Source organism: Macaca fascicularis, chromosome 12, assembly GCF_037993035.2.
Source record: "Macaca fascicularis isolate 582-1 chromosome 12, T2T-MFA8v1.1".
Classification (NCBI taxonomy): Eukaryota; Metazoa; Chordata; class Mammalia; order Primates; family Cercopithecidae; genus Macaca; species Macaca fascicularis.
Window position 1 is genome coordinate 84,636,676 of NC_088386.1, and position 24,370 is coordinate 84,661,045.

The 24,370-nt window shown below is 35.0% G+C and overlaps 1 protein-coding gene across 2 annotated transcripts in view; it reads right to left on the minus strand.

Annotated features, from left to right (window-relative positions):
* Nucleotides 1–1,255: 1,255 nt before the first annotated feature.
* The window catches only part of COL5A2 (collagen type V alpha 2 chain), a 161,678-nt gene continuing 138,563 nt past the window's right edge, over nucleotides 1,256–24,370 (minus strand). For both annotated transcript variants that reach the window (XM_005573696.5, XM_074009568.1), the window contains 19 exons: nucleotides 23,240–23,293; nucleotides 22,971–23,024; nucleotides 22,502–22,555; nucleotides 21,989–22,096; nucleotides 21,827–21,880; nucleotides 21,259–21,312; nucleotides 20,405–20,566; nucleotides 19,637–19,744; nucleotides 18,389–18,496; nucleotides 17,242–17,295; nucleotides 14,832–14,939; nucleotides 14,224–14,277; nucleotides 12,232–12,339; nucleotides 11,797–11,850; nucleotides 10,684–10,791; nucleotides 8,364–8,655; nucleotides 5,670–5,857; nucleotides 3,654–3,893; nucleotides 1,256–2,957 (listed from right to left, as the gene is read on the minus strand). In XM_005573696.5, the coding sequence (XP_005573753.2) occupies nucleotides 2,811–2,957; nucleotides 3,654–3,893; nucleotides 5,670–5,857; nucleotides 8,364–8,655; nucleotides 10,684–10,791; nucleotides 11,797–11,850; nucleotides 12,232–12,339; nucleotides 14,224–14,277; nucleotides 14,832–14,939; nucleotides 17,242–17,295; nucleotides 18,389–18,496; nucleotides 19,637–19,744; nucleotides 20,405–20,566; nucleotides 21,259–21,312; nucleotides 21,827–21,880; nucleotides 21,989–22,096; nucleotides 22,502–22,555; nucleotides 22,971–23,024; nucleotides 23,240–23,293 (2,109 nt within the window). In that variant the 3' untranslated portion in view covers nucleotides 1,256–2,810. The remainder of the gene's footprint in view (nucleotides 2,958–3,653; nucleotides 3,894–5,669; nucleotides 5,858–8,363; nucleotides 8,656–10,683; nucleotides 10,792–11,796; nucleotides 11,851–12,231; nucleotides 12,340–14,223; nucleotides 14,278–14,831; nucleotides 14,940–17,241; nucleotides 17,296–18,388; nucleotides 18,497–19,636; nucleotides 19,745–20,404; nucleotides 20,567–21,258; nucleotides 21,313–21,826; nucleotides 21,881–21,988; nucleotides 22,097–22,501; nucleotides 22,556–22,970; nucleotides 23,025–23,239; nucleotides 23,294–24,370) is intronic.

The following is a 24,370-nucleotide window of genomic DNA, read 5'->3' on the forward strand; positions in this document are numbered from 1 at the left end:
CAGTACCTCATAGTTTGAAGATGTTTGTCTCTATCCTAGAAGCTACCACTGAAGCTTTTTATAATAAGATGAGCGCATGTGTGTTGTAGCTAGGGTGGCTGGGGGGGAGTGAGAGGTGACATATTCAGATTTTTACTTCAAATTGATTTCTCTGGCTGTAGTGAGAAGAATGGATCAGAAGAGGGCAAGAGTGGATGCCTGGAAACCTGTCGGAGGCTATTGAAAAAGCTCAGGCGAGACATAATAATTATGTGGACAAGGATAGCAGCAGTGTAGATCAAGAGAAGGATAGGACCTTAGGGAATATTTAGGGGGCAGAATTGGAAATATTTAACAAGGACGGGACTTGCGTGATCTGAGAGAGAGAGAGAGAGGTGACAAAAATGACTCTCAGGTTTCTGGCCTGCCTAAATGGATGGATAATGAGGCTATTGTCTTTTTTTTTTTTTCTGTTAATTCTGAGAATTTTTATTTGTATTTTTAAATAAATCAACAATAAATGTATGCCACCATCCTCCCCAAATGTAGATTATTTCACTTTTTATAGTGTAGAATTTGAGGTGTCTATGGGACATGAAAGTAAAGAAATCCACTGACAGATCAAATATATAGGCAAGAAATCTGAGAGCCTTGGAATGGTCTGGGCACGCTTTTATTGGTAGCATTCCCAAAATCCAAATAAGAAATGTTATTTCTGTAGTTGGAAATTGTTAGTGTTTGTGACTTAATAGTATTACCACATATTTCTGATGCATCTATGTGAACTTATATAATCTGTACAGTTTGGACTTGAAGGAAGTCAAGGAAGACTCACACATGTTTTTAGGCATATAAATACTCAAATTTAAGATATACAGGTCAAAATATAACCAGTTTGGGGGAAAATGATGTTGTAAACTAAATATTGAAAATAAAACAAAACAATTAGGCTAAATTCATATGTGATACACTTTGAGACATATGTCTTATTATTACAGTTTATTCAGTCATGAAAAATCTATTGCTTGCCCTTTTTATCAATAATACTACTCTGACATTTTTAAGGGCAGAGGCAGTGATAATTGGTGTCATGTTGCCTTTGTGGGTAATGTTGTAGATAGATTTTCATTTATAAGCCAGTACATATATGATGGAAGGTATTTGTTGTATCTTTTAAACAAATGGCAAACAAAGTATACCACCACATCTCCTTTTCACTATTGGAAATGAAACAGATCTAATATGGTCAAAGGAATTCCACAAAACAAAAACCACGGACATGACAAAAGCGTGCATTTAATTGGATGCTTTGCAGAGATACATGACCAAAGTTGTATGCATGGCTTGTCTTTTGGGAGGGTCCCAGTTATTTATTTTAAAAGAAAAAAATTAAAATAGAGCCAACAAGTGCAATTAAGAAAAAAAAAAGTCTTGAGACACAAGGGGACCTACATGTTCTGGTCTAAGAACGTGCGAGTAACACAAAGCATTCCAGATACAGTATGACAGAGGAACAGTGAACAAGCATTGGAATAATGCTCTTTCTTTCAGAAACGGGAAGTCTAACAGTTATGTTTTCACAATGGTAGTGATTAAACCATCTTTATTTTTAAAGAATTTTATAGGAAGAATTTTAGCACCATCATTAAAGGAAAAATAATAATACCTTTTTAGCCCTGCCTATCTCCAGTCTTGAAATAATAACAGAAGCATAGCACCTTTCAGTATCTAAAATATAAACAAGAATAGTAAGTCCATCCCAGCTTCTAGAGATGAGGTAGCTCATGCTAAGAAATGTTGGGTCATTTTTCCTATGAAAGTTCAAAGGCCAAATGGTCTAATTCCGATCATCACATTTGATTAGAGTCAGCTCCACAACTGTTTCTAGATCTTTTTCTTCATTATAGGCTTCAGGATGATGAGATTGTACATGTGGAAGAGTCTCAACTTAGAGTCCTTGGACATATGTTTGTAAAGTTCTATATGTCAATTATTTTGCATTCAATATCTTCTTAAATAAGAGAGTGTAAATTTATTAAATGGTATATACTAGTGTAACTTCTATCCATATTGATAGATTGAGTCAAGAGGAGAAAGATATCTTTAAATTTGAATGAGAAAGATGTCTAAACTTATAGTCTTTTACAAACATTTAAGAAGTTGAAGTAAATTCACTTTGTTCTCCAAAATGCCACTGAATATATACTATCGAAAAATTCTATTTAAGACAGTGAGAAACTGTTTTTTTTTTTTTAAGATTCTCCTAAAAGAGTTTCTATTATAGTTACACAATATCAAGACATGCATGTAGGTCTCAATCACAAGTTAAACATTTTAAACTCATTTTTAATTGACAATCTTGGAATGAGAGGTCACAAAAGGGCACTAATTTCTATTTTTCAACTGCAGCCAAGCAAAATAAACATGTGTTGTGGCTCTGTATACCCCACTCTTTAAGCTACCTGCCAGGAAGAAGAATTTCCTCATAAATACTAAGCAACTTTTTCATTACACTGAAATAAACTGAAGAAAACGGAGATTTATTTATTCAATCAGTTTACTTTCTGCAAAGGTGGTCATTGTCATTGGTCATCTTAAACCTAAACTGTTGTATTGAAAAATATTTAAAATCAATTAAAACTTGAGGATTGTAAGTAAAATAAATATTCTGAAGGATAAGGAGGCCAGGCACTTAAGACCATATATACAATGCTGATGCAGGATCAGCCACTACTTCAAGAGTCTCAGGATCAACTTCAAACAGTCAGAGTTCTTGTGAATGGCGGTGGTCATTGATGGTGGTGCTCATTGTCAATGTATCTTGGCTTACTTTACACAAAACAAACTGGCCCAATTTCAATGCCGAATTCCTGGTCTGTGCCGCCAACATCCACAGGGGCAAGATCTATGATGGGCAAGCGTGCCACATTCTGTGTTCTATATTCAAAGACAGTCTTGCCCACATTTCCATTTCGCTTCTGAAATTAAATGGTGCAATGGGTTAAACGTACATACAATTTTTTCCAAGTATGTTACACAGCAACCTTCCCAGACAACTTTTATAATGTAAAGGCAATGATTTTTAGAGTACTCCTTAAAAAAAAAAAAAGAAAACATAAAGTGAGATATTAGTGTACTTATGTAACAGAATTTCTTTCATGCTTTAAGTAAATTTTCTTTGTTCTTCTGCAGCTTCCCAAATGGTCACTAGCAACATAAATTATGAAAGCTTTTTTTGTTTTTCATAAATGAAACTATAATTCACCATTCAGTATTATTTTTGTTTTATATCTCAATATGCAAGTGGGGAGACTTACAAATTGGTGAAAAACTAAAGTATCTTGGATTGATTACGCATTTTAGAAATAAGGCATTTTAAGCATGGGACTGAGATTCAGTAAGTTAAATAACTTGGAAAAGAACCAAAGAAAGTCTGCAGAAGAACTGGATCAGATCTTAGGGATCCAGTTCTTTCTTTACTATAAGGATTCAAACCTCTATCACGCTTCATGTGCTAACACACACTCAAGTTTACCCTAAGGAATGACTATAAACTGCTATTATGCTCATACACAAGGTAAAATTGCCCCCAGTTCTAGTGCCGTAATAGTATTTTTAACAAAAATAATTTTTTTTTTCCTCAACCAGACCAATGTAGATCAAAAAGTACTTACAGAGCAAGTGTCTTGAAGAACGATATACTGGAATCTAATATTTCCCTCTGCTTTGATATCTAAGTCATTTGCCCCTTTGAGAACCACAGCTTTTTTGAGGTTCTTAGCTTGATCATCCATGTATCCTACACTGTTTTTACAGATGTAAGTAATGTTCTGGGAGGCTTCTTTTGACAAAAGGCGCAAGAAAGTCATCTGAGTAATGGCTGTATTAGGTGACTGGTGGTCTCCATAAGCAAACTAGAAAAACAAAGAGTCTTTGTCATACACAAGACTGAAGTGTTTCATAATGCCTTACACATGTATAGATAAATATATAAATTGATTTCAGATAAATCAATCTTGAAGAGTATTACTTTAATTATTGTCATAAAGCAAGCCATTCTACCTGTACATCTAAACATATCTTAAAATGTCTATGAATACTCAAAAGAACCTCTGTCCTTACTAATCCAAAGGGTAATGAAACCAATAATAACAATAATTCACCAGAACAAGCATAAGTATTTTTAAATCTGCTTCAATCATGTATCAAAAATAACTCATTATTTTTATTGCTAATTATAATAAAAATTAGGAATTAACTAGTAGTATAAAATCTTTTTACCCCAACTATTACATAACTGTAGGAAATACATATGAAAAGTTTTCCATGAGCTAACAAAATAAATAATCAAAACATTTTTTCTAAAGACTCTTTCCTACTCACCTTCTACTTTGAGCTTTGGTTTCAGCACTCCCATTTGAGGGTTTTATTTTACATATTGTATTAGCTAAATTACATTTCAACTATTTATATTTAAAATTTAAAATTTTGTGCTCATTAAATAATGATAGATACTAGCTTATCTTGTATACACCCATAATGTTCTCATATAATGTTTATTCTGAACGTGATTTCTAGGAAAAGGTCAGAAGCAGAAGTGAGAAGAAAATTTCAATTAGGCTGCCATAAAGAAATGCAATATGAAATATTCACATTGCAATAGGCAGTGGCAAGGCCAGAGAGTTTCTGAATACCAGACCATGACAGAAACAGGGTAGACTGGGAGTCAGAAAAATATCAATAGACTTCATAACATTACAAAGATGCCTTAAGTTTAAATAATATTAAAAATTTTACAAAATGATTCAATTATTTAAACATTATTATAGCAGTTATCTAATATTAATTTACCGTCTATCCCATAGTATAAGACCCTAAACTAAGAATTTTATATCCACATGGAAACTATAAGATAAACATTATCACCCTTACTTTAAGCTAGCAAAACTGAGTCTCCAAAAAGTTCGGTGACTTTATAAGGCCCCAAAGTCAGTACCAGATCCTGGTGAGGTAACCAGGTCTCCTGAAGCCGAATATACAGAAATCACTGTTTATCAACTGTGGCAAGATCCCTTCTAGTACACTCCACAGTCCATGTCACATACATTAGAGGAATTTACAGTAAAAATAATTACTTTTCTATATTTCATCAATGAGAAAATTTTTAATTCAAAATTTTTTTTTTTTTTTTTTTTTTTTTGAGACGGAGTCTTGCTCTGTCGCCCCGGCTGGAGTGCAGTAGCGCGATCTCCGCTCACTGCAAGCTCCGCCCCCCTGGGTTTACGCCATTCTCCTGCCTCAGCCTCCCGAGTAGCTGGGACTACAGGCACCGCCACCTCACCCGGCTAATTTTCTTGTATTTTTAGTAGAGACGGGTTTCACCGTGTTAGCCAGGATGGTCTCAATCTCCTGACCTCGTGATCCGCCCGTCTCGGCCTCCCAAAGTGCTGGGATTACAGGCTTGAGCCACCGCGCCCGGCCTAATTCAAAATTTTTGTTAACTTGACTCATAGCAAAACCTTGTTTATGCAATGGTATTACAATTGTAACTAATGAGAATATATCACTTCAAAATAAACATGGCAAAATAAGCCTGGTTAAAAAAAATAGCAAAGTCCTAAATAAATCAAAAATATGTAATAAGTAGTAAAAAGTAAAGAATACAATTTTAAGTAAGCATATTAAATTACCTGAGACCCTCTGTTCATATCAAGACCATACCAAACAGGCTTATTGTCAGGAGATTTACTGGCCCACCAGGTTTTACGTGGTACACTGGATGGGTTTGCTGAAATACATGTTTCTCCTGTTTCCATGTTGCAGTAAACTTTGATTGCATCTTCAACAGAGCCTTGGTTAGGATCAATCCAGTATTCACCTATTTTTCAAAATAGAAATTTTACTAAATAAAGACAATTTCAATCACGATTATAAGTTTCCAAAAAAATTAAAAGAGGGTTTGAAAATATATACTCACTGATTAAGGATTATTTTAAACAAGAGCACCTCTTAAGAAAAAAGTAACTGTTATGCATTGGGGGCCTTTCTACATTCCAGTCGCTATTGTAAGGCGCTTTACCAAACCATGCACTTAAGGCTCAAAACATCCATGTGAAGAAGTATCATTATTCCCATTTTACAGATGAGAAAACAATACTGAAAAGAGACAATCTACACAGTAAGTGGCTTTGCCAAAATAGATGTGTTCCCAATATTTTAAAGCAAATTAGAATTAGAGTGTAATAAAATAATCTAAATAATGTAATACAATAATGTAAAATAATGTAACATCAAAACCATGAGTCAAGTGAATAAATGAGTTGAATTACAATTAGAATGCTATGAATCATTTCATTGGCTCTTTTTAAAATTAATTTTCTCATATATAAGAGATTCTTAAAACAGGAAATACCAAGGCAGTGCTTAGTGGTAGGCATACAGTCAAATACACAATTTAATATGCATTTGCATATATGGATGTGTGTATATATACATATTTGTGTGTATATTATATAAATAGTATGTGAGAATTGCACTTTAAATGAAAGTGCCAGAATGTAATATACAGAGTTATAAAATTGCCCTTTCTTCGATGATAATAATTTTAGCTATTCCTGTCAATGTCATTTCAAAGTTAACTTAAATTCTTAAGCACTTTGTAGCTCATTTGTCTCCTGTGACTTAGGATCCCTCTTCTCTAGGTCGTATTGGATTGATTAAAATGACAGAATAAGGTAAACTTTAAGCCTGGTACATGCAACTAGGGCAGAACAACTATTTGATTCCAAAATGTCTTGGAACCTCATAATAATATAATACCACCAGCAGATATTCCAGAAGTATGACTCACAGAACATTAAACTACATGAAAGGAATTACATATTTAAATAAATTTGGGAAATATATGCTTGATGATCCAACAATATGTTAACATTAAGACACTGACAGGTCATGTAAGTAAATAAACATTTTGAACAATACTTAACCAATTATTTTCCACATTTCCACGAAATGCTTTTACTCCACAAAAATATCAATATTTTAAGATTTCCGGATGGAAATGGAACTACCATCATGAGACTGGATTATTAATAGGATATATCATCTATTATAGTACTTTTTTTAAAAAAAAGTTAACTTTTATTTTAGATACAAGGGGTACCTGTGCAGATTTGTTACATGGGAATATTGTACGATGCGGAGGTTTGGGGTTCAGATCCTATCACCCAGGTAGTGAACATAGTATCCAATAGGTAATTTCTCAACCCTTGCTCCCATCCACACTCTCCCCACTGCAGTGGCCTGCAGTGTTTATGGTGTCATATTTATGTCCATGTGTGCTCATTAGCTCTTACTTATAAATGAGAACATGCGATATTTGGCTTTCTGTTCCTGCATTAATTTGCTTTGGATTATGGTTTCCCACTGCATTCATGTTGCTGCAAAGGACATGATTTCATTCTTTTTTATGGCCACATAATGTTCCATCATATGTATGTACCACATTTCCTTTATCGAATCTACCACTGATAGGCATCTGCGTCAATTTCATGTCTTTGCTATTGTGAATAGCACAGTGATGAATATACGAATTCATAGGTCGTTTTGATAGAATGATTTATTTTCCTTTGGTATAAACCCAGTAACAAGATTGTTAGGTCAAATGGCAGCTCTGCTTTAAGTTCTTTGAGAACTCTCCAGACTGCTTTCCACAGTGGCTGAACTAATTTACATTCCCACCAATAAGTGTATAAGCATTCCCCTTTATCCAAAGCCTTGTCAGCATCTGTTGTTTGGTGACCTTTTTTTTTTTTTTTTTTTTTTTTGAGACAGAGTCTCGCTCTCTCGTTCAGGCAGTGGCACGATCTCGACTCACTGCGAGCTCCGCCTCGCGGGTTCACGCTATTCTCCTGCCTCAGTCTCCCGAGTAGTTGGGACTACAGGCATCCGCCACCACGCCCGGCTAATTTTTTACATTTTTACTAGAGACGGGGTTTCACCGTGTTAGCCAGGATGGTCTCCATCTCCTGACCTTGTGATCCGCATGCCTGGGACTCCCAAAGAGCTGGGATTACAGGCGTGAGCCACTGCGCCCAGCCTGTTTTGTGACTTTTTAATGACAGCCATTCTGACTCATGCGAGATGGTATCTCATTGTGACTTTCATTTTCATTTATCCGATAATTAGTGATGCTGCGCATTTTTTTTCATGTTTTCACAAAATTGACTGTTTCCACCATTAAATTATAAGCTCCATGATATGTTTACTATTTTTATCTCAAATCTATCACTAAGTAGAAAGTCAGTAACACATTTTGGAATGCAGTTGAGAATAAAACAAACAGAAACAATGGGTTTTGCTCAAATGGGCTGCTGTCTACTCACCACTCTGCTTTGCGGAATGGCAAAGCTTTAGGTCATCACATGTGCGGGCTGGGTGCTTTTTCGAGCCATCGGGGCTGCGCATGGTTTCAATCTGACTACTGAGTGACTTCAGGGTAGCATGAACCCCTGGGTCCGTTTTGTTTTTGTCATCAGGCGCCGCCTGGTCTTCAGTAAACTCAGGAAGTGGATCTGACATGCTCTCATCATAGTGCCCCATGATATCCCCAAGAGCAGCTGTAAGGTGGCCAGGAGGACCCGGAGGGCCAGGTGGGCCAGGCTCACCAGGAGGGCCCTAATCAAAAAGAAATTGGAAAGACATTTAACACATTGTTTTGGTTTTACTTAACTGGTAGAACTTGGTGCATAGGGAGTTCCAATGAGACACTCCAATTTGACAGTAAAGGGAGATCTATGACTTGTGCCCTTTTGTAACTAGATGCGGGTGGTCTAACAGGCTGTAACATTCAAGGATGAGAAATGATGCCTAACCATTTTTCAGGCAACATATCTTCAAGTCAGCATCCAAGATAAAGAAAGATCAAAGCGCAAAATATTTGCTTAGGTGTTTACCTTGAAGATACAACATATTTTCTGTTAATAGCATGGAGATAAGTGTGTTCATTTGCAAACTATTTTGGTCAAGGTACAACCAACATGTTTTAAAAGTATTTTTGGACAGAAGCTGAACAAAGGATGCAGGGGAATAGTGGCTGCTGGTGCTATAAGATCACATGTCAATAATAAGAAAATACCCACAAGAAACACCCACAAGAGAATTATACTCCTACTTCTAAAGGAGAGGGAGAGACACACCGGAAGTCCTTTTATGTGCATTAATTACTATACAGATAAAAATTATCTGCTTAAGCAAAATTGAAGAAATAGTCTTGGCTTTTAGAGACAGGGTCTTGCTACTATGTTGCCCAGGTTGGATTCAAACTACTGGGCTCAAGCAATCCTCCTGCCTTCACCTCCTGAATAGCTAGAATTACAGGTATGTGCCAGGGTGCCCAGTTTTCTTTAGCCTTTTAAATCACATAAATAAGGAGCCCACCTGCCTTTTTTTTTTTTTTTTTGCCAAATAACATACACTGAAATGAGAGGGAGATAAGCACAAAAAGTGGCAGAGACTACGAAATGGATCCTCTCTATTAATTCCCTTCTGCACTTCCCCAAGGAAGAACTCAGCAACTTGAAAGAATCAGGTGACAACCTGAAGAGACACATAGCCCACATCTCATATAGAGAGTAAGATCTGGGAGCAAGAACTCTCCAGAAGGCTGGAGTTCTACCATTGGCTCTGCCACTTGTTATATGGCTCCAGACAAGTTGCTTTCACCTTCAGTGCCAATGTTTCCTCACTCTCAAAGGGCTGTTACATAATCTTTTTTTCTTTCTGTCTCTAAGGTCATATATTGAGTCCATGCAGTCCTTTATACTAATTTCAGGAGAAAAGACTTTTTTGATATATATCAAGGACCACTGAATCACAAAATAAAGTCAATCAACAGCCACATAAGCCAAAGGTATTCCAATTCTCTAGCTGTTTCCCATTCAGAGTTAGAGAAACAAATGAATAGAAAACATTTCTCTTGTCCATAGGAAATATAAGACTATTTGATCCACATAAGAAATAAATATCCAGCTTAACAGTATTGCTATGAAGGGCAAAGGAAAAGTAAGGAAGAGAAGGTTAAGAAGACCAACAAGGAAGAAACACCAGAGAGAGAAGCATAAGCTCATATACAAACATGCACATGAGTACACTTGTGCATGGAAGATGTATGAAGATGTTTTCCAGACTGAGAAGCAAGAATATAACTAACACAGTATACAGCTTTGTATCATCCTCAAGTCAACACTACTGAAACTTTTTAACAAAAAGTTTTAATCGAAGTCCTCCCTGAATGTTGTTTTCAATGGAGAAAAACTTCAATTTCATACTCTTCATTGTCCAGCATTTTTATGGCGTTTTCATGAAATAATAACTATACTTCACAGACATTTAAAATATTGCCCTTGAGAGCAAATCAACATTTTCATCACTTTAATTATAAATACAATTATAACTTGTTCTTTGCTCTTATTAGTATCACATTGTGCTAATGTCTGGGTAGGCTGGACTCTGATTTTATGTGCTCTAACGTATCTGTATTAAAATACTTGAAATGGTTACTTATACAAACTCTTGTGTGACTTCTAAGTTTGTTTTCAGGGTCCCTTAAGTCTCTGTCAATCAGGCTGCACAGACATTTCTTGGATGGAATCTGAGCTATTGAAATGAATAGCATTTCTTGCATGTAAACCCTTGTGACTTTACCTCAGGTCCTGCTTCTCCTACACTGCCTCGTACACCTGGAGGTCCAATTGGCCCAAGTGGCCCAGGGTTTCCTTCTTTACCCGAAGGACCAACTGGGCCTGGAGGACCCTGCAAGAAACAAAGACCGCAGTTTAGATTCTGTGAAGAAAAAAATGTTACAATGCCTTTTTACATATGGAGCTGGTACAGTGATTTCTAAGACTCATTTTCTTACTGATTAATAAATGAACTTCTGGTACTTTGTAACATTTATGATTTCATGACATAGGAATTTTCCATCATCCATGCATGGTAAAAGACAAATATGAGTTTACATCTTTAATGGGCTAGTCATCTACTTTTATTGGTAGTAACTTTCATTAAACCTCACATATTGTAAACTTAGAAATTCAATTAACTTGAAAGAAGAAAATGACAGAAGTTGGAGTGTTTTAGTGAAATTTTTGTGCTTATGCCTCAGAATATCATCATGGACTATTATTCTCAATTTTATGTAGGATTTTTTACACTGTATTTAGATGCACCAGAATTGCTTTGAATTACTTTTTCTAATTTTTTCTACAAAATGTTTTCTATTTTCCTAAATAATTACATACATCACTTGTCTTATGACATCAATGACTTATTACAAGCAACATTAATACTAATGGAGAATTTCTAAAAGTTTCAAATATTGGCTTCATTTTATTATTTACTTCCAAATTAGCCTTATGTAAACTACTTCTGAGGAATTATCACAATTACTTAAATGACAAAATATATTCAGCCTCAAAATCTGTCTCCACTTCATAGTAAATCCTATTATACCATCTTAAAAATTGAAAGTTTAACAGAAATTTTAATTAACACAATGTAACAAAATGAACTAACAGAGGAATATATCCAAACCCTAGGTAAGAAATTTTAATGCTGGCCCATGAGGTAATATATCATGTTTCATAACATTTCTACTTAAAATTAATTGCTAAATAGCTTGTCTCATATGTGTGTTGCCAACCTCAGAGATGAGCCAACTCCAGCTTCAATAACATGAAAATGATACTCAAGCATTAGCAGTACATCAACAAAGGCATTATTATTTACACCTGCAACTTACTACTTTTTGTTACTTACTCTTGGACCAAACGGTCCAGGGATTCCAGCACTTCCTTGTTCACCATTTGGACCCTAAGTAGGAATACAATAAAAAATGTTGCCAAAATATTTGGATCCTGCATTGTGCCATTCTCAAAAATGTGCTATCATTGACTTTAGCAGCATAAACTACTTTGATTAAGTCTTCAATCTCTGAAATGTCTACATGAGTTGACCAATTTGTTAAAGACATATCTGTAGGAGTAACAGTGCCTATAGCTTTTGCTGTATTTCTCCCCTACAAAATTATAGCTTATTATTGGCAATTACCACTTGTTATTCATCAAGATATTCTTTGAACTGAAAAGAAAATACAAACATATCCACCTATTTTATAGGCAGATAAATGTTCATGTCAAGATACCCGTGTATTTTCAACTGGAGGGCAGAACAACACTTAAAGGAATAACTTACAGGAGGGCCGGGAAGACCCTGAAGACCAGTAAAGCCTCTGTGGCCCTTCTGACCTCTGTCGCCTCGGTCTCCATGATCACCTTTGTCACCACGAGGTCCTTGGGGTCCCTAGAAATAGAGATACGGCATGAAAATTACTTGCTACATATTATTGTTGAGACTACAATTTACTAAAATTTTGCTTTTTATAATTGTATTTACTACAATTTTGAACATGGTATTATATGGTTACTTATCTAAATAGTATTAGACCTAGAAATGTCTGTTTATTTTTCCCAAAGAATGGTAGGTGATCACTGAAAAAAGATACATAACAATAGTTTTCTAAATATTCATTTTTAAATGTTTATCTTACATTCATACTAAAATTAGATATTTTTGTTTGATCTAGCCTATCTGAAATGTTTTTTAAAGATTATGTTTCACAGATTTAGTTGATATTATATATAAAAATATTGCCACCATATATAGATTCTTTTAAATTAAAACATTTCATACTTGCCATGTGTAACAATGAAATGATTTTAAATTTACATATGCAAATAAACTAGCTGGATATGACAGTTGCAACTATATTAAGAAATTGGCAAAAACTTGTTTGAACAAATTAAACAGAAATATCATCTTTAAGCCACTTTCCTCTAAAGAACAAAGCAACTCTAAGTTATCCCATATCTGCAACATCTGTAACCAAATCCAGTGATCTTGACGCTGAGAAACTACAAAGAAAGCCATAGCTAAGGATCTTATTTTGGGATAGAAGCTACACCCAGAGAAGAGGTGAAAATTATCTGATCAATCTCAGATGTTTTGTTATTGTTGTTAGTGGTGTTGGTTTGGTTTTGTTTCAAGTCCTGGGAAATTAAAAACAGCTCCAGGGAATCAGTGGTTCACAGTAAACTGACAAGTGACATAGAGTCATCTACTATAGAACTGGCTTCTGTTGCTTTTAGTGTTTTCCCAAAAGAGAATTGGATCCCTATTTATCTGATTTTGGAAGATGACTGCAATCAGCAAATCAATTGGCTCTCAGGTTAATTTTTCCCTTTTTGTTTTGATTTTGAATTTATATTTCCTAATTATCATACAGTATAGGAACCCATTTATAATAAAAATAAGATGATTTCAGTAGCTTTTATATATTTTATATAACAATGTAAATTTAAATACTATCAAAATCAGCCTGAAGTTTTTCATAATGTTCGAAAGGTTCTTTTATTTGGGGGATGACCCAAAGTTTCATCATTAAAAATAAACTACATCAGAAGCCACCTATTTGAATTATTAACTACAATGTATTTATTCACAGAAAACAAAATTACAATGTTTCTATAACTGTTCACTTGACATGCATGCAACTATTAAATATTCGCCAGTCAAGCTCAAATTAAAGCTTAGAATTATTTAATAATATGGCCATGATTTTAAAAGTATAATTGTTCTTTTTGAGAATAGACATTGATTTACCTGATGGGCATGAAAAAGCATGTGACCTATTAGATTGCACATTGGATGATTCATTCATGGTAAGACATCTACATAATAATGTTAACCTGAAAGTGACTGATTTCAAATAGCACAAAGATCAGAACATAGAAAGAAAAATCTAGTTGAAAATGAAACATAATATTTGAATAGTGCTTTCAAGTTTACAGAGAGCTTTCAAATCCATTTTCCTATGTAGTTTTTAGAATAGCTCAGAGAGAAATACACTATAATCCCTATTATTTTAGGAGAAATCTGTGACTTTAAAAGCCTCCATGATTATTGATAGAATTCATGGTTAAATTCAGAAGAATTGTGTTAAAATTATAAAAATAAACTCATATTATTTTAAAAAATAAGAGTAAACTCATATAATTTTTAATTAATATTTTTGTTCAAGCTTGAGGAATTTCACATTTTTCGGTTATGAATCTTATACTATATTTCTTTGGGAGTATATTTTATATAAGAAAACATTTTTTAAAAATACAAAAACAGAGAACTTACAGGTAATCCACGTTTCCCAGCTCGACCAGGTGGTCCTATAGGACCCCGAGAACCCTAAAAGAAATTTACAAAAAAAATTGGCATGTAAAAAAGATATTCACATATTATATAGATATAGGATGTCAAAAATATGTTTATAGTTGGATGCTTTTATATATATGTGAGTGTATGTGTATAGTCTTATGATTAATTAATTGAAATCAGGCAAATGTCTATCTGTAGATAAGACTGTGGTCACTATAACTTCAATGACACTTTTATGGTCAATTTTATTCATCGACTTCATTGAATAAGTATCACCTTAGTTGAATACAGTAAGACAATACTCATTTACATTTAACATGATGCATACTTAATACATTCTCAAACTACAGCATTTTCCCATGATGGAAGTCAAAGCATCAGTATCTTCTATTCCCTCTTAGAAATGAAATTTTGCCTTTCAGACTACGAAACATATACTAGTTCATAATTAGCTGTTTACCATTCATTATTTAGAGTTCTTAACAAAGTGCACATGTATGACTGTGTGTGTGTGCATATATGCAGCTTATAACATAGCATATGGGTGTGCAAAACTGTCAGTGTGAAACTGACTCCCTCCTTACCGGATCTCCTCTTTGTCCTGCATCTCCTGGAGCACCCACAGGGCCAGGAGTTCCAGGGGCACCCTGAGAGCCTGGCAGACCTGCAGGCCCAGGGTCTCCACGATCACCCTGTCAAGAGTAACCACGATATTATTTTTTAACATTTATTCTAAACAACAATATTCCATATGCTTATGTTATTCTTATAATATTAATAATAGGAAAAATATGCCCTTTAAAACTTATTTTTATTTATTATTTTACTTAACTATTTTACTTATATTTACTAATTAATAAATCAAATTGAAAAGAATAAAGTTATTTCCCCCTAATTTCAGGTCTCATCCTTTCCTTCACCTACTCCCTATTGCTTGCACAGTCAAGAGCATTGGGGTATAGGAGTGATCACCTCCAGAATTTATCATGTTTTCCAGAGCACCAATCTTTAAGCTGGGATATTGGTATACTTGGAATACACAAAGACTTTCCAAAGATTGTGAAAACAAAGAAAATTTTAAGGAAACCACCTTCCAGATTTTCCTCTCCATATGTATTCTTTCAGAAAACTAAATTTTGATTATCCTTCCTTACTTCCCCTAAATAATCCACCTTCTCCCGTTTTGCAAAAGAAAAGCAGAAATCATACCATCTGCAATCTTATTATGATTCAATGTCCCAAGGAATAAATACCTCTAGGCACTGAACTAAGGGACTTTTCCAGAATGCATAGTTTACTTGAGTATAAAGCTACGAAGGACTTTGAAAATAAAGAGGCTCCTTTTTATTTTATCCAGATGACACAATTATGACAAGGCTCCAAATATTACTTGTCTCCTTAAGAAGTCAGAGGTGAGATAAGCGTTATATGAACATGTCTAAACATAAATATTTGACTTGAAAAATGGAGTCAGACTATATTTTCTGACAAAAAAATTATCTTATTTGACTGATAAATTTATCAACCTAGATAAACTTTGGCAATTAGGTTACAGAACGGACACATAATACATTAAATAAGCTAAACTGGCAACTTCAAGGTTTTGGAAAAAAAAAAAAATACTTGCCCGGGCACGGTGGCTCACGCCTGTAATCTCAGCACTTTGGGAGGCCAAGGCAGGCGGATCACGAGGTCAAGAGATCGAGACCATCCTGGCCAATGTTGTGAAACCCCGTCTCTACTAAAAATACAAAAATGTGCTGGGTGTGGTGGCACGCACCTGCAGTCCCAGCTACTGGGGAGGGTGAGGCAGGAGAATCACTTGAACCCGGAAAGTGGAGGTTGCAGTGAGCCGAGATAGCATCACTGCACTCCAGCCTGGCAACAGAGCAAGACTCTGTCTCAAAAAAAAAAAAAAAAAAAATTACTTAAAGCACTTGTACATTTAGAGTTTACCAGGAATCACCTCCTTTGCAACTATTTAAACTTGTGATTTTAAAAAGGTGATGGCAACTTAAAATAAGTATAGAGATTTATAGATTTTCATAATTACTTCAGCAAAACCTTTGAAGATGGTTGCACTATATAATATAAATTGACGAAGGAAAAAGCCCAAGATGCCAAGAGAATTTGCAGTCTGTGAATTACAGTAGATGAGCGTACTTTAGCCCAAGCTTTCTCCAAATCCTTTCTTCCCCTTTTTTTCAACATGAGGTTGAGTGTCTATCCTCTACTGTAGTCTTTAAACATGTCTTTTAATATACAAATGCCCAATGGCATATGTATTAATTATATTTAAAGCATTTGAAAACGGAGGTTCAGAAAATCTGCTTAAGATTACATAGCTAATTACTTAGGGAAACAATATTCCAAATCAAGTCTGACTGGCTCCAAAGCCCATTCTGCTACATGATGAGCTTTAATTACATCATAGCAGACTTTGGAGTGGGGAGTGATTTTGCCTTCAGTGACTGATCTCAGCAGCCTGAGACAATTGTGCAACTGCCAGAAGGGACTGGGGCTTCAGAGAAAGTTGAGGACATGTTCAGTTCAGCACATTCTAATTTAAAACACATCATGGAATATACAGTGTTTAAAAAGCCACATGGCTTATATTCTCATAGGGCATTCGCTTTAGATGGTGAGTGGAAAAATTTAGACATTACACAGCACTATTTTGGCTTTCATACTTTTGTTAATGAGTTTAAAAGTTGGAACACTTCATATATATCCTCATCCAAAGCCTTTATGTTGAACCAAAGATGGAATCAATTTTATCTTTCTGCTCTGAAAAAATACCATCTTAATTTGTTATATATTCAATATCATTTCATTTACAATATTTAAAAATCATGGCCTTACAGAAACAGTTGTTATTCAGAAAAATCAGAGGTGCATTGGAACTATCAGGAAAAATGATAGTTTTTAGTGTAAATTAAAAAGATTTCAGATTGGCATGACTTTAGATTTTATAATAAGTGAAATGGCTCTTACACGTTCTCCAACGGCACCATCTCGTCCTGGGGTACCATCATTGCCAGCTGGACCCTATAAAGAATAATGATTTGAAAAACTACTTAACTGAGTAATGAAAAAAATCTTCATTCCAATTGTCAGAAAAATGACAGCATGTTTTACACCTCTGTTTTATAAACTGTAAATTAGCATTTATGCAAATGTCAGCAGAAGAAAGGTTTCTACCTCTTTTTCATTATTTTGAATTACTGTAAAATTAACACATTCTTACTTAATCCACATTCTTCATTTATATTTCTTCTTTTGAAAAGTGAAAAATCTACAAATATTTTGAAATCGACAGCAATTACATTCTTGCCACTTTATGTTTTGCTTGCATTACCAATGAAAGGTTTTTCTTACATTTGCTTCTTAAGATTATTCAAATAATATCCTTAAAGTTTTGAAATAAAATAACTGTGTTTCAATGATATTAAACTACTTTAAGAAATATATAGTCTTCCTTTTCTATTTTATTGTGATATTTTTCATAAACATGTCTTTACTATTTGATCTAAAATTGTTCCAAAAGCTATTGATTCTTTCAATAAAATGTTACATTAGCTGTTTGATGATTCACTACTTAAAACGCTGAACAGAGGATATTCCAACCTTTAACTTCTCAAATTGCCTATCAAACACTGATTTCCTCCCAAAAGTGCCTAAAGGAATATAATATCCATTACGTTACTTTATAGTGATATTTAAGTAAAATGATCTCTACTAACTTTGCCCTTTTTACAAGCTGGAATAGCTATATTAATCCTATCACCAAAAAACTTGGCAATTTTGATAAATATGCCATTACAAAATGAAATAACAACAAGGGGAAAGATGAATGGATGTGTCTTTTTACCTTCAAAACAGTTTGGCAACAGCTTAAATGAACTAAAATACTTAGCTCCAGACTAGATGAAGGTCAGTGCAAAGACACTGATCCTGTTATCTTTTCTTTATGTCATCACTTAGCCAACTCTCTAGGGAAGTACAGTACATCAAATAATATTACTAAGAAACTTTCATAAGGTCAAATACGCAATCAAATTCTAAATCAATTGCTAAATGAAAAAATTGTTCCCATGACACCAGATAACAACAGAAGAGTTATTTTCACTGTAGTACTCACTTCTGGTCCAGGTTCCCCTACAGGACCATTGGAGCCCGGGGGTCCCACAGGTCCAGGTGGACCTTTATCTCCTGTTGCACCAGTTGGTCCTACTTTTCCTGGTGTTCCCTGAAATAGAAGTATAAATGTCAAACACTTGTGAAGAAATTGAAGAAGGTTAGTTCCCATAAAGGCTAAGTTTTCAAAATGGTGCCTCTGGGCTCCTTCTATAACAATAATTTTGCGTTATCTTACAACACCCATGTAATCATAATGCTTTCTTAGAGGCATGCCCACCTCCTGTGAGACTCCTCTTGACATATCGAAGGGACCCAAAACCAACCATCCGTTGCCACCAGCACAGGTGTACATTTTGGGTTCTAATCATGTGTACCACAGTTGATTCTGGCTGCCCTTCTGGAATTTGAATCACTCTCATCCTTTTTCCCCACTCCGCTTTGTCTGTTCATTTTATTTCTATATTCTGATACTTTGATCTCACTCTTGAGAGATCTTACTTTCACAGCTTTGGCTCACTTCTGATAACAATAAGACATCCCGTAGCTCCTACTTTGTTGGTTTCATATTTCTACCCACATGTCTCTCAGTTCCAAGATCCCATACATCTCTCGGTCTACATTCTATACGAAAACATTATTAATTTTTTTCAAGCACTGCAATCTTTTAGCAATAAAATTTAGTCTCTTCAAAGCTAACTTTGAATCAAAGTTTTATCCATACTCCAGGGAATATAAAATCCTAAAGTACCCTCCAGGGAACAGAGATTACCTTCAGATCCTTCTTCAGCATTCCCTCCACATTCACCTCAAATATTACTTTAGCTCAACTATGTCTTCCCTTTGATGGTTTACTGTGAAATATGGTGTTTTTGTTAAGCATGTTTACTTAAAAAGACACTACCTACTCACCAGGAGATTATTCCCCTCCTCTAGCTCCAGGGGATCTTTTTAATCTTTGAAGAAGGATTTAAAGGTCACCAAAAATCCATATCCTTATTTGCCTGCTTTTCTAGTCTCAGGGTTAAACAAATATATATTTCCAAAGACTTTTGTTTTTAAATTCTTAACTACTTAAGGTAGTTAAGAATTTGACATTTAAGATCAAAAGATTTTTAAGATACTCAAAAATTAATGTCCCTACAATACTGTTTAAATCTATTCATCAAGCAAAAAAATAAAATAAAATAAATTCTCTAAATAATTTGTACTGCACATATGAGGTAAAACATTGACTGAAGCAGTTACTCACCGCTGGGCCTGGTAGGCCGGGCATGCCTCTCTCTCCACGTTGCCCAGGCATGCCAACAATTCCTCTCTGCCCAGTCGTTCCAGCTGGACCAGGGGGGCCATCTGGACCCTAATGTTGAGGACAAACTAAAATCAGAAACTATCCAGGGTAAAACTGTACCCAAGGAATTTACAATAAGTTGGGTGCAGCTTTACGGGTTTTTCAGTATGAAAAAGAAGTTCTCCGTTTCTCAAAATCATACTACATATGAGTAGTTATAAATTGTCATCCACACAGAACCTCTAACATTATTTAAAGGTAAAAACAGCTCATCAGTTGGAAAGAAGCTGAAGATTAATGTGAATACTAACTCAATAAAAGAGGTAACTTCAGAGAAATATTTTTTCTTCTTTATAAAAAGACAAAAAGAAAGTTTAACAATAAAGAAAAAATAGTTATCTAAACACAATATTTAAAGGCATTTGCATATAAAATATAATATACATATATTTTTAAAGTTATTCATACATAATGAACATTTAACTAATAATTTTTTGGTTTAGTTTTTAGATACCATATCTATTACTGCTATTTTTTAAATCTATATATATACACATTTTTCCTAAATCAGAGAATTGTAAATGAAAATCTATAGGGCACAATGCACTTTAAAAATTTAGGAATGTGCCCAGCACAATATTTAAGCATTTTTGCGGCACTGATCATTACAGGTTTCTATTTGTAAGTATTTCAGTTGAAGGTGGTCTGGAACAAATACACCAAACTTACAGGTTGCCCGTCTTCTCCTGGGTCCCCTTTGTCTCCTGGGCCACCAGGGGGGCCAGCAGGTCCTCGATCTCCCACACGCCCATGAGAGCCAGGGTCCCCACGAAGACCTGGAGGTCCCTCCTTCCCGGGTTCTCCTAGGGGCCCTGCAGGTCCTGGAGCTCCCTAGTATAACAAAGAAAGAAACACCCAGGAGGGCAAAATGGAAGCCAAGTAACAGTGACTGACGTAACATTGTCTGCCTCAGATGCAGATGTTCAAGCCTCACGGGTTCACTGTGACTGTTAGATAATCAGTTTTTCAATAGGATTTAAACAAAACAAAACAAAACAAAAGAAAACACAGCTGTAAATTCATTCCCCAGGGGGAAAACTAAATATCATTTGCAGTCAATTCCCTTTGAATAATTTTTAAAGAGCGGTGCCACTCACTTGAATTTTCAAACTTATTTAAGGCTCCATTCCAATGATGAATATATAATACTTTATTCTGTGATAATTATTTATTCTTATGATTTGATCTAATGAATGACATTTATTAAAGAAAGTTCCATAGTTGCATCTTAACTGAAGAAAATGATTATTAGCACACAATACTATAAGTATTCAGTATTTAAATGGAATAATAATAAAACAATGGGGCTAAAAAGAACTTGCAAATTAGCTCCTCCAAGAAATACTATATTATTAAGGATGATTTGCTTTGCTGAAATGCCAGTATGCATTACTGGAATAAGAGTTGTTAAATAAGAAAATGTACCATTAAGAAATTAAATAAAATAATAAATATAACTCAAATGTATATGTGTGTGTGTAATTATTTCACTATCAGTGACTTGACTCACTAAGTTGACTTACAGCAGGGCCTGGAGGTCCAACTCTGCCAGCAGAACCAGGAAATCCTGTAGCACCCTAGAACCAGAATATCATATAAGCAATTTCTAAGGTAACATAAATTAGTTACATGTATTATCCTGAGATTTTTTTCACAGGAAGACTGAAACCTTTAGATTTCCTTTCATGTTGTAAGCAATAATTTTTTTTCTTCGTATGAATCCCATATTTTGGGGAATTAATCTAGATTAACTGGTAGGAAGGGTACTATTTTCCTTTTTCCCTGCAAGTAGTACTAGAATCGTATTGATATTTTATATAATTGAATTAAAGTGCTTTCACATTATTTATTTACTCTTTTATATAGGTAATATGTTACTTACATTACAGGTGAGGCACCTGGGTCTCCAAGATTACAAATTTGATTGTAACCCAAACCCATGAGTTAAGTGCCCTTTGCACTATAGTACATTTGATACAGGTAATAATTTGCTATTTCAGCCTCAGATGGAATTGATCTTTTACATGACCAGGAAGCACTAGAAAACTAGAATTAACTGTGCATACTTCGCAGAGCATCAAAGAAACTTACAGGCGGACCTTGGGTTCCTCGACCACCTTTTAGTCCAGGAACACCATTAGGACCCTAAATAGAAACAAACAAAAGAGCACTGTAGTGAAGCAAAAGAGGCTGAATGTACACTCCAAACATGGGACACTTGACTCAAGTTATGCCTTTTTCTTCTTAACTTACATGAGGGCCAGGAGATCCTGCTAACCCTTGTGGTCCAGGAGAACCAGCATCTCCCTTCTGTCCTGGCTCTCCAGGTTCACCTTTTACTCCAGGCTGTCCATCAGGACCCTATATGAAATCATACAAACAAGCAATTGATTATAAGACTAATAGACAAATTAGAGTAATTATTACTAATGTATCAATTAATCATATATTGTGAAACAGTGCTTTGTAATCAGTATTAAAGCATAGTAAAGGAAAAAAAGTACTCTGATGAGATCTTTCAAGACAGCATAAAAAATAAGCTATCCCACTGCATTTTTATTGTAACAAATAATTATAGAAGCTCAACTAGCACAAACTCAAGTTTTGTGCCAATCTATAAAAAATGTATTGAAAATGAGAATATTGTCTAGAAAGCTATAAACTGTCCAGAATTAATATGACTTCAAAACATATGACAATGATCATTAAACTTATTATAACAAGATAAGCGTTTATTTGTAAATTAGGGATATTTGAAAATTATACCTGAGGTCCGGCAAAACCAACAGCTCCAGTTGGGCCATTTTCACCTCGAGAACCCTAGAAGGAGTCAAAGATTACTGTAGCTTTCACACATTATTCTAAACAGGAACAGTATTTTAAAATATGATTATATAAATTTGATAGTTAGACATGTAAATATAGAAAAATTACACATATTGCTTAAGGAAGGACCTTAAGGATTATATAAAGATATAGGTCATAGAACAAAATTCCCAAGGTCAGAAGTCTCAAAGGAGCCTCCAAATTATTTAGTAAACAAACTGCCTAACTACACTTAACAGATTGCATAGCAGATAATTTTTAAGTTTAATTAGAAAAGCAAAAGCTAAAAACCAGGAAGTTATAAATAACCTAAAACCAGTAAGCATCATTTTATATAAATATCAGAACAAATGATGAATTGTTGTATTGCTCAATCTCACACTAAAGAACACCAAGTACTGTCACTTACAGGATTGCCCCGGGAGCCAGGAGGGCCAACTAAACCTCGAGGACCAGGTTCACCCTAGAAAGCAGATTTTAGATGGTTACTGTCCAAAACAGTGGCTAAATATAATATAATTTTAGGATATTGGTCACTGTGTAGGGGGAGACAGCGGAAAAGAACTCTGAAATGATCTTGCTCAGATACCATATGTTATAAAATGAAAAGATTTATGAAAGAGCCAGCTATTCAGGACTCAGAATTTTGAGTGTACAAACTAACAACTTGTGACTTACCTTTTCTCCAGTAGGACCTGCAGGACCTGGAGGGCCCAAAGGACCTGGAAGACCCTGTCAATTAACAGAACATAGGCATACTGAGGTAAAAAATGCACAGAAATCTTCATGCTTAAGCAAATAAACAAAACAAAAAGGACTATTTTGTTATAATTTGGCTGTTTTTGTAAATCATTATCTATAATAAAAGATATAATCTATATATTTTCAAGATTTTTCTGTCTAGTTTAATACTATTTCCACCATATTTTCGCCACACAGTGTTTTAATCTCTTTCATGCAACTTAACTAATGCATTCCTAAAACTGTTTTCAGGCATTAGCACTAAATTAATGCTAAGCTACAAAAATGCTTCTATTTCTTAGCATAATTAGCTTTGCTAATATCTATTCGGACATTTTGACCACAAATTGAAAAGAGGCTTTCCTTCTTTTGCATATATTATATTCTTAAATTATAATAGCAAAATATCACTTTTTTATTTTTTAAAATTGAAATTGTGTTAAGACATTTTAGGTTTTTTCTTTTATTATTATTATTATTAGGCACAGGATCTCCACTCTATGTGGCCCAGATTGGAGTGCAGTAGCTATTCACCGATGTGATCACAGCACATGCATCTTTGAACTCTTGCCCTGGACTCCAGAGATCCTCCCATTTCAGACTCCAGAGTAACTGGGACTACAGGCACAAGCCACTATCCCCACTATCCCTGGCTTAGTTTTTTTCATTCTTTTTTTTTTTTTTTTTTTTTTTTTTTTTGAGACGGAGTCTCGCTCTGTCGCCCAAGCTGGAGTGCAGTGGCGCCATCTCGGCTCATTGCAAGCTCCGCCTTCCGGCTTCCGGCCATTCTCCTGCCTCAGCCTCCGGAGCAGCTGGGACTAGAGGCGCCCGCCACCACGCCCAGCTAATTTTTTGTATTTTTAGTGGAGACGGGGTTTCACCGTAGCCAGGATGGTCTTGATCTCCTGACCTCGTGACCCGCCCGCCTCAGCCTCCCAAAGTGTTGGGATTACAGGCGTGAGCCACAGCGCCCAATCAGTTTTCTTCATTCTTTTGAGATGCAAAGGAAAAGTGGCTAAAATTTACAGCCCAAAACCCCAGCTGCTTTGAGATTTATGGGCATAGGAG